The sequence below is a fragment of the Phalaenopsis equestris genome, unplaced genomic scaffold (genome assembly GCF_001263595.1).
Source record: "Phalaenopsis equestris unplaced genomic scaffold, ASM126359v1 Scaffold000905, whole genome shotgun sequence".
NCBI classification, from domain to species: domain Eukaryota; kingdom Viridiplantae; phylum Streptophyta; class Magnoliopsida; order Asparagales; family Orchidaceae; genus Phalaenopsis; species Phalaenopsis equestris.
The window spans coordinates 68655-78702 of record NW_018165344.1 but is presented as its reverse complement, the minus strand read 5'-3'; the positions used below and the strand labels follow the sequence as shown (position 1 = coordinate 78702).

Here is a 10048-nt window from a genome sequence, read left to right as displayed (position 1 = left end):
AGAAAGCACATGCATTCTTCATTGCAAATGACATTGAAATCACTCAGCTATAATGCAATAATTCAAATTAAATACAAAAAGAGTTCAATATTTATATTTATAGAAGATTCACGCCTTCCTTGCACAGCAAATAACAATCCCTTACACTTCTCTCCAAAGTCTCAATTTATTGCATTTTCTAGAAAAAACATTTATGGCACCTAGGCGCTAGAATGTGGCGCCATGGTGCTAGAACTGGCATCTAGGCGGCAGGTCATTTTCCCCCCCTTGCTTAAATTGCCTCTTTTAGCTCTGTTTTAGCTCCAAATCACTCCAATTTGCTTTAAGTGTTTTACCTTGCTCCATTTCACTCCAAATTGCTCCATTTTTGCTCCATTTTCTTCAAAACTCCATCTCTTGTACCTGAAACAAAAAACATGCAAAAATATCTTCCATTAAAGTGCATGATTATTAAAAATAAGCATAAAATGTATATAAATATGTAGCACATTTTTGGATGTGTCAATTCGCTAAACTTAAATGTTACTTGCCATTAAGTAACACTACAACTTTGAAATTATGTTGATTTATGTTAGTGGGTTCCTTTAGGATGATCTAAAATTTTTTTCCAGAAATGTTATAGTCTAACTTAGAAGAATTTTCAGTAAATTAGAAGATATCTAAGGTATCTGAATATTTATTATTAAATTTAGGAATCCTGATTTTTTATTCAATTCAGAAATAATTGAAAATTTTCTAAACTTGGGATTCTTATAAAAATATTAATTTCAGAATTGATGAATTCTAAAAAAATAATTTTGTTAATACTTTTTGAAATTAAGCTTAGGATTGATTTTAAGTTTTCTTCATTAGAAAGATTCAAGTGAAATCAATTTTTAATCAGGTTCTAATCCTCAAGCTTCTTCTCACATATTTTCTTTTTCTTTTTATTTTCTTTTCTTATAGTATCTTTTTATTTTTGTTCTTTTATGTGAGGATTACTATATTTTAATAAACCTTTAATAATTTTGAATTTCACTATCTCTTATCTAAAGTTAAAAACTTATTTTCTATCCTTAAAGTAAAATGTAGTATTAGAAAAATAAATTTTAATAGAGTTTAAATTCTTCAAAAAGTATTATTCTAACAATCCTTAATTTTTTTTTCAAAAACTTAATTTTTTATACTATAAATAGTAAAATCATTTCTTTACTATTTTTACTAAACATCTTAACTTTAGTTTCATCCTTTTTACTAAAGTTTTTACTAAGTTTTCCTATTACAATTCTATAATTAAAATTTTATTAATCTTAAGATAACTTCACATAACAAAAATTAATTTTCAAATATAATTTATTGGTAATTTTTTTAGGACAAGTAAAGTTTAACTTTAAAATTTATTTTTCTTCCTCCCCTCTCAAACTTAAATTTTTAAATATTTTATAATCAATTCCATAAAATGTAGCAGAAGAAAAAGTAAAAGCTGAAACTACCAGCTACTACAACATCCTATCAAATTCATATACAGTCTAATTAGGATCGAATGATTGCAGGAGAAACTAATTATAATGTATAATTTTTAAGTTCGCAATTTAATAATGGGAATTGCTATATAATAAATAAGGCATGAATTTAAAGATAAGTTTGTTTAACACAAACGACGCTAACATTCATTTCATAAAAATAATAATACAAACATAGTTTATTACTAATAATACAAATACAAACATAGTTTATTACATGATCACTTTATCACACCTACAACACACATATATCATTCCAACATAAACAAAAAACATTAAGGCACCTGCACATCAGAGTTCAACACAAACAAAAACACCTTCTCATTAACAATCACACCAACAAAGATAATGATGGGGTGCCTCCCACGAAGCGTTTGGTTTAACATCGCCAACCCATTAAAGGATTCCTCTCGGATCAAAATTCCATTTAAGTAATCCTTGATCAATCGCCCAATCTTTTCTAGATCCTGAGATTCCTACTAAATCTTTGAATTTTAGTTTTTTTGTCAGTTTTTCCTTTTCAAATTGATTCAGATTATTGTTCTTCAAGTTTCTTTCTAGATCCAATATTTTTTTAATAGTTTTATCAGTTTTCATATTATTATTATCCTTAAAATTTATAAGAAATGTATCTCTATATGATAATTCAAGCTCTCCTAAATTATGGATCAGATTTTCTAGATGATTTATATTCTGGATCAAATTCTACTAGGTTGCTCTTCTGTCTCAAGTTAAATTCTAATTCTTCCCCTTTGGGCTGAGGAAATGATGGAGGTGGTCTTTCTATATTTATCTTAGTTGATAAAATAGGTTTTTCTAATTCCTTAGGAGTTTCTTCTATTGGTCTTTCAATCCCCTTTTCCTCTTTTCTCAACTCAAAGTTATTTTGAACCATATTCTCCAATTTACTTCCACTTCTTAGTTGGATAGCTTTATCTTGCCCATTATTATTCTCCTTATATATCAGGGTCACTAGGTGAAATCTCTAAAAGATGATTGTTAATTGAATTAACAATCCTCTCTAGTTGGTTTTCTATATTATTTATTGCAGCCCCTTGAATTTCTAGCTAACTCTCCATTTGAATAAAAATCTCTTCTAAAAATAATTCATTTCCTCACTCTGTGGGTTGAAGTTAGATCTATGAGGAAAATAAAGTCCAGTGTTAAATTTATCGTGATTATTCTAATTACATATCTAATCTAATTGATTATCTTCCCATTATTGGTTTCTTCCTCCAAAATTATTATTCCAGTTAAAGTTGGAATGATTCTCTCAGCATAGTTTGTAATAATCGGAATACATATTGTGTATCTCAGGGCTAGTTTCAAAAAATTTAGTCTCAATCAATTATTCAAATGAATTTTTCACAACAACTGGGTGTCCTGGAAGATAACTTTTTATGTATTCATCTAACTTTCTCGCAATCTATGCAACCTGAGAAGCTAAAATATTCAGCATATTAACTTCATAATAATTCAGTATCCTATTGGGGTTTACTCCATCAAAACTGCTAATATTATACTCCAAAATTGAATATTCATTATCTTGTTGATCTGTCATTTCTACAATAAATTCATGGAGTATTTAACAGTTCTCTCTGGTTCTGATTTGTAGGGTTCAAGGTTCACAACTCCAGAATTGTGCAAACAAATCTAAAGAGTTAACTAATAGGACAGGTATCCATCCAGTACTTTAAGCACTCAAAAATATTTTTGGTATTTTAGATTTTCTGTAAAATAAACACACTAGATAATGACACTAATATTTCCAATTCTAAGTCTTACAAGTTCAACTAAAATTCTCCTTAATTTCTTACCGTAGCTTCCCAAGCAACGACGCCAAAAACTTAACTTAACCCGCAATTACACTATTATTAGTTTTTTGACTAAAAACTTGATCCAGTTTCTTTAGGTGACTAGTGTGCAAAATGGATATGTTATAGAATTTAGAGTTTGATTTATATTTCACACATTAGGGGTTCAATGTAAGTATAAGTATAATTTCAAGTAATATAGAACTTTTTTTTAAACAGAGTATCAATCCCACAGAGAAGTGAGGTAAGAAATCCTTTAGGCTAATTTTAGTCTACTACAATCAGGTCTTAGTTCAGAACTTTTAAAAAGTTTGATTTTCTTAAATTCACTAATTTACTCTAAGATAAAACTTAACTAAATTAAAGAAAAACCTAATCTAAGTAGGCTGGATGAATTTAAAAAAATTCTTATATAATCAAATCTCTTCCCCTTGCAATGAGATCATAATCAGTGTAGGAATCAAGTTTTTAAAGGTTAAATTTAGTTTTTTTTTTTGCCAAATAGAAACATATCTATTCTCTACCCTCTTCCGAATGCATAAAGAACATTGGTTAACCTAGAGTTAAGTTCCTAAATCTCAGGTTAAGATGAATAGGTTCTAGCCTCTCACTTCTAGATTACCTACTATGTCCTCTCTATAAGACTAATCGGTTCTTAGGTTTCAAACTCTAGATCAAATTGGTTAAGGTTCTAGCATGTCACCCTAGAATCACCAATTTACGCCCATCAAAACTCATCTCTATATCTATTTGCACTAACCCATTGATTACCTTCTCATCCACGAGATTAATGTGATTCTTATTAGTTGAGGAGCACATAGCCCTCCCGAGTCATTATGGATTCACAACAAATTTTAACATACCATTTGATCAAATCGAATATGTAAATTAGGTACAAAGTAATGAATCATCACAAGTATGGAATAAGAAAAATCTTAAACAATTCTAATCATACATGTGATCAATTCTCATCACAAAGAGAAAGATTAAGGAAAACTACTCACTAAGAATTGAAAAAAAACATAGATTCTTCATTGGAAATGACATTAAAATCACACAACTATATTGCAATAATTTAAAGAAAATATAAAAATAGTCCAAAACTTATCTTTACAGTAGATTCATGCCCTCCTTGCACAGTAAATAACAATCCCTTACATTCCTTTCCAAAGCCCCAAAAGTCACCAAAACTCCAGAAGACACTTCACCCCTTACACACACACACACACCTCCTCTCTACTCTTCTCCCCTAAAAACCTCACCATGGGTGTCAAAAGACTCTCTTGAAATATCCCTCAAAATCCCTCATGAGTCACTTCAGGTGCTTAAACACTAGAATGTGGCGCCATGTCGCTAGAACTGGTGCCTCAACGCTAGAATTTGGCGTCTAGGCGCTAGGTCATTTTTTCCACTTACTCAAATTGCCTTTTTAGCCCCATTTTAGCTCCAATTCACTCCAATTTTCTCCAAGTGTTATACCTTGCTCCATTTGACTCCAAATTGCTACATTTTTTGCTTCGTTTTCTCCAAAATTTCATATATTGTACCTGAAACTAAAAACATGCAAAATATCTTCCATTAAAGTGCAATATCATTAAAAATAAGCATAAGATGTATATAAAAAAGTAGCACATTTTTAGGCATGTCAGCAGCCACAACAAAACTAGAAAATTATCATAGCTAACTTCTTTCATCACTATGTGGTTCATTAGAATGGCTCAAAACTCTATCAAGCATGAATACATCTATGTTAGGGAGGACAAAGTGGTGGCCAACATAATAGTATTCATCCATAAGATAGTGTAATTTGGCAAAATCCAGGGAAGTTGCATAAAGGAGATGCAATAACTAATGCAACAAATGAATACACTTGTTAGAATACTGAAGACAAAGAAAGTGCAACAGATTTTTTTGGAAGTACCACAAAGACTATGAATCAAGGTGAAAACTGATGAGAGCCTTCTAACTGATGGTGCTGGTGATGGATGAGTATTAGAGATTGGAATGATAGGTGTCTTTTCTTCTTTCACCCCCATTTCCATTTTCAAAACTTCATTGAAGCTAAAACATGTGTTGTTTGGATGGATTTAAGGATTGCTACTCACATGCATTGCAGACATCTACATGTTGGCATTGACTCTTTGCATCTTATTCAGATACTAAAGGACAAAAAATACTACTCCTTGGAATCTCATCATTTGGCACAAATGAATCAAGAAGCTTGCCAAACACTTACACATTATTTTTAGTCACAGTTTAAGAAAAGGGAACCAACTAATCAATTGGCTTGCTAAAAAAGGCATTTTGTTATCATTTAACAACTTCAATCTCCTCCTAAAATTTTGTTGCATGAGGGCCTTCTTTGTCTCCCTTACATTCGTTGTTAACCCATGTAATTTTTGCCCCTTTTGGAATGAATAGGCTCTGGTTTTGCTTTTAAAAAAGATATATAAATATTGCTAAAAAAGGCTTTTTGTTATCATTTAACAACTTCCACCTCCTCCTAAATTTTGTTGCATGGGGGCAATCTTTGTCTCCCTTACATTCGTTGTTAACCCATGTAATTTTTGCCCCTTTTGGAATGAATAGGCTCTGGTTTTGCTTTTAAAAAAAGATATATAAATAAACATATGAGTTTATATACAATATGAAATAAAAACATGAAGCTCAATTATTGAAATATAGAGCATGTACACACATTGAATTTAATATTATAAGTTTAGGGTTAGAACTTTTTTTTAATAATTATAAAAATTAAATAAATGTAATATAAATGCACATTATAATAATTTATTTTACTTGATCATAAAAATAAACATTATAAATTTATTAAAAAATTTAAATTCAATTAAAAAATAAATAGTCACATAATACTATAAATTTTCAGCTTAAATTTAAAAAAAAAATTGATAAAAAAATAAATAAAACATAAAAACAATTAAAATGTAAAAAAAACGTAGTAATGCATCACCAAAAAAATTTTCTTGATCAGATGTGAATATCTAAGAATTTTAGGATTCGTAGCTTCAAGAATAAAATTTAAAACCATTCAAACTCAAATTTTAGCAAATATAATCAAATTGAACATGTCAACAGGAAAAAAACATATAACAATAAAAGTGATTTAATGCAAGTGTAAATTAACCACTATTAAGTACTTAAAGCGTAATAGAAAACTTTGTGATATCAATTAACCAAATGATCTATAAATCTTGCAAGCATAAAGTAATCGAGCATCTCAATAAGGCAAACAAAACAACACTAAATTGCTTATTCTTAACATCCTTAAGGTGCTCCAACACTCAAAAAATACATTGTAATCAAGGGAATTACTCTAGGGGGGAGTGTTAATAATTTTGGAAGTTTTTGCGAAGTATCTCACTTTTAAAATTTATAAATAAGTCCCCACTATCTACATGAAGGGATGGCCTATGAGGGCTAGAGGCTGAAATTAAACTGAAAATGAAAAATTTCTTAAAGCTCACAAGAATCATTACATCTACTTAACTATCATCTTTCGCTTAATGCCATTAGACCAGTGTTGTTTGTCCACTATCGTCAGCCCAATATTGCATATACGCCATTGTCAAGCCATTATCAGTTGTCATTATCTATTTGTCGTCACAGAATTATCACCATTTGACCACCATCTCAATTCACCTTCACAAGACCAACGATATCTAACTATGGTTGTTGATCAACCTCTATTAGACAACAACCATATGAAAGTTGTCATTGGCCCACCACTATTGATTATCATCGTTAGTCCATAGCCATTATCTAACCATTATCATTAGGTTGCTGCTATCCGAATCTCTATTATTGGTGTATAATTGTATAACCATCACTATCTAACTACCACCATTAAAATGCTATGGTTGGTCTCTTGCTGCTAAGCCATCATTGCTTATGCAATATTGCCGAGTTGTTGACCATCATTAATCAGTTTGCCACTACTTGTTCATTATCTTTGAACCGTATCATTCGTTCACCACCATCGAACTACCATCATTTGATTATCCCTGTCAGATGCTAATTACGAGCACACCACAATCGAATCATCACCTATCATCCTTAACTATCATATTACCATCATCATCAAATCGCTACCGCATATCTACTGCTATTGATTGCCTCCTTCCAACCATCACCATTAGACCATTGTTGCTTAATCAACAAGTTAGACCTCCATCGTTGATCAACCATAATTACAATATCATTGCCCATTCAAGGTTGTCGGAATGTTCTCAACCAGCAAGCAACGTTAGCCATTGTCGCTTCATCACCAATATCAAACCATCACTGGTGAAGTGTTGTCCATCGTACATTGTTTAACTACGACCATCTGGCCTCTGTCACCCTGACTACAACCATTCGACCTCCATCGATGCATGACTAAAGTCTCTCAACCTTCATCGCACAACTATGGTTGTTCAACTTTAATTGTTTAACCTCCAACACCTTGTTGATCAATTGTAGTCAAGCTACAACCACTCATTTACAGTCGTAAGACTGCAGTCATTTGACCTACATCATTGCCTTGCTAAAATTGTCCAACCATAATTACCCATATATAATCGTCTGACCTTCATCACACATCTACCATCACCCGACCTTCGTTGCCTATCTATGATCTCTCAACCATCATCACCCAACTACGATTGTCCGAACACTGTCGCCTAACAACAATCACATGTTTATATTAGCTTAACTTTTGTTGCCATATTATGGTCACTTGATCTCCATTCTCCAGCTATAACTAGGGCTGTAAACGAGCCGAGCTTAAGCGAGCTCAGTCTTGGCTCGTTTGAAATAGCTCGTGTTCGAAATTGGCTCGTGAACAGTGTGTTAGTGTTCGGCTCGATTTAAATATTCATGTTCGTGTTCGACTCGTGTTCGGCTCCAAATTGGCTCGGAAAAATTAAATTGAAAAAAAATAGATGTAAAATGTGTGATTCGAACATGGACAAAATGCATATAAAAGAAAATACTAACCATATTACCACACGAGAAATTATGATTTAAGCTTAGATATAAATATATATAATATATTATTATATAAATAATTATATATATTTTTTAATTTCGAGCTAAAACGAGCCGAACACGAGCGAACAGAGAGTTGTTTGTGTTCGGCTCGGTTATAATTCGAGGTTTAAAAACTTGTTCGTGTTCAGCTCGTTTACTTAACAAACGAGTTGAACACGAGCTACTTAACAAGCCGAACACGAGCTGTTCACGAACAATGACCATCTAACTATAGCACTGACCTCTGACATCCGATCACAAACACTTGATTACAAGCGCTTTTTTTATAATTTATTGACCTACATCACGAAATTATTATCCTTTGACCACTATCGTCTGACTATAAATGTATGACATTCGTTGCTCTTTTTATGGTTGTTAGTCAATGGTTGCTTGACCTTTGTCATCTGATAACGATATCTTAATCACGTCAAACTCAATCACCCAATTATGATATTTTGACCACCATTGCTCAATCAGTGTCATCCAGTTTTTTACTTGCTAGTCTTATTGCTTGCCAACAACAAAGCTGATACCTCTCAATATCATCATTTGCGATCACTTATATGCTAATACAAACTACAAACACAAGCGCTCCATCCTTCATCTTTGTTGGTTGTAGTGATCCATGTAATCATTATTAGGGCCCAAGTAACTCATCTGCATCAATATCATATTAGGTCTCTTGGTCTATTGGATCTTCTTCCTAAAAAGTAATAAAAAAAATAGATTAAACGGCGCATCCAACTTTTCGAAAACATTTTCAAAGTCTCCAAGACTCCTTTAAAATTTATTATACACAATTCATGGCTATAGCATAACATTGCCATCCCTAATTATATTGAATAACATTATTTTGTAACTATGATATATAATAATGAAATTATTACAATTGAGCCAGGCTATAACTTTTCCCCTTTTAAAATTTTTCATGTAAGAACTCTAGTGTCTATTTTATAGAACTTTTTTCTTTAATAACTACTCTAATGCCACTAATCTTCCTTTACACAACAAGTAGTTGTTAAGCTATTTTTGCAATATAATTCATTTAAGTTTTAAATTGAAAATATAAAACTTAAATGAATTTAAGTATTGGTGCATCATAACCATCAAAAGTCTAAATATATACATGGTTCAGGTATTGAATGAATGAAAGACAAACATAAAAAAATATCGTATTTCAAGAATAATTATTGTAAATAATTCATTCACGATAAAAAACTATTAATAATTTCACAAAAATGATAAAAAAAAAATTTGTAATTAAAAAGAAATAATATATTTTGATGCAGATTTATTAAGTTTTTTACATTAATAAGCATAATAAAGTTATGGTCACAGCTTGCATATAAACAGCTCACCAAAAAATAATATTTTTTTTTTCATTAAATTAAAATTTATATTCATTGTCGTACAGCTAGCACTGATTTCTATAATCGAAAAAAATGCATACTCAAGGCATTTGATAAAAAAAGTCTTAACATTTATGTGTTCTACTGAAATAAAAATGGATTTATTACTCGTGTGTGTCTAGATAGTTGAAACTAGGGCTCTCAAAACGGCTCGTTGTTCGCGAACAGTTCGTTAATTTCGTTTGATAAGTTAACGAGTTGAACACGAACTAAGATATGTTCGTTCGTGTTCGGCTCGTTTTGGCTCGAAATACTACTCATCAAGTTTATATATATATATATATATATATAT

The 10048-nt window shown here is 31.1% G+C and overlaps 1 protein-coding gene across 2 annotated transcripts in view; it reads right to left on the bottom strand.

Annotated features, from left to right (window-relative positions):
* Positions 1-296: 296 nt before the first annotated feature.
* LOC110032281 overlaps positions 297-10048 on the bottom strand; it is a 23572-nt gene continuing 13820 nt past the window's right edge. The window contains exon 2 of one of the 2 annotated variants that reach the window (XM_020735856.1): positions 297-402. In XM_020735856.1, the coding sequence (XP_020591515.1) occupies positions 297-402 (106 nt within the window). Of the gene's footprint in view, positions 403-8896; positions 9051-10048 lie in introns of those variants that run through there. The other variant, XM_020735857.1, reaches the window with a different exon arrangement.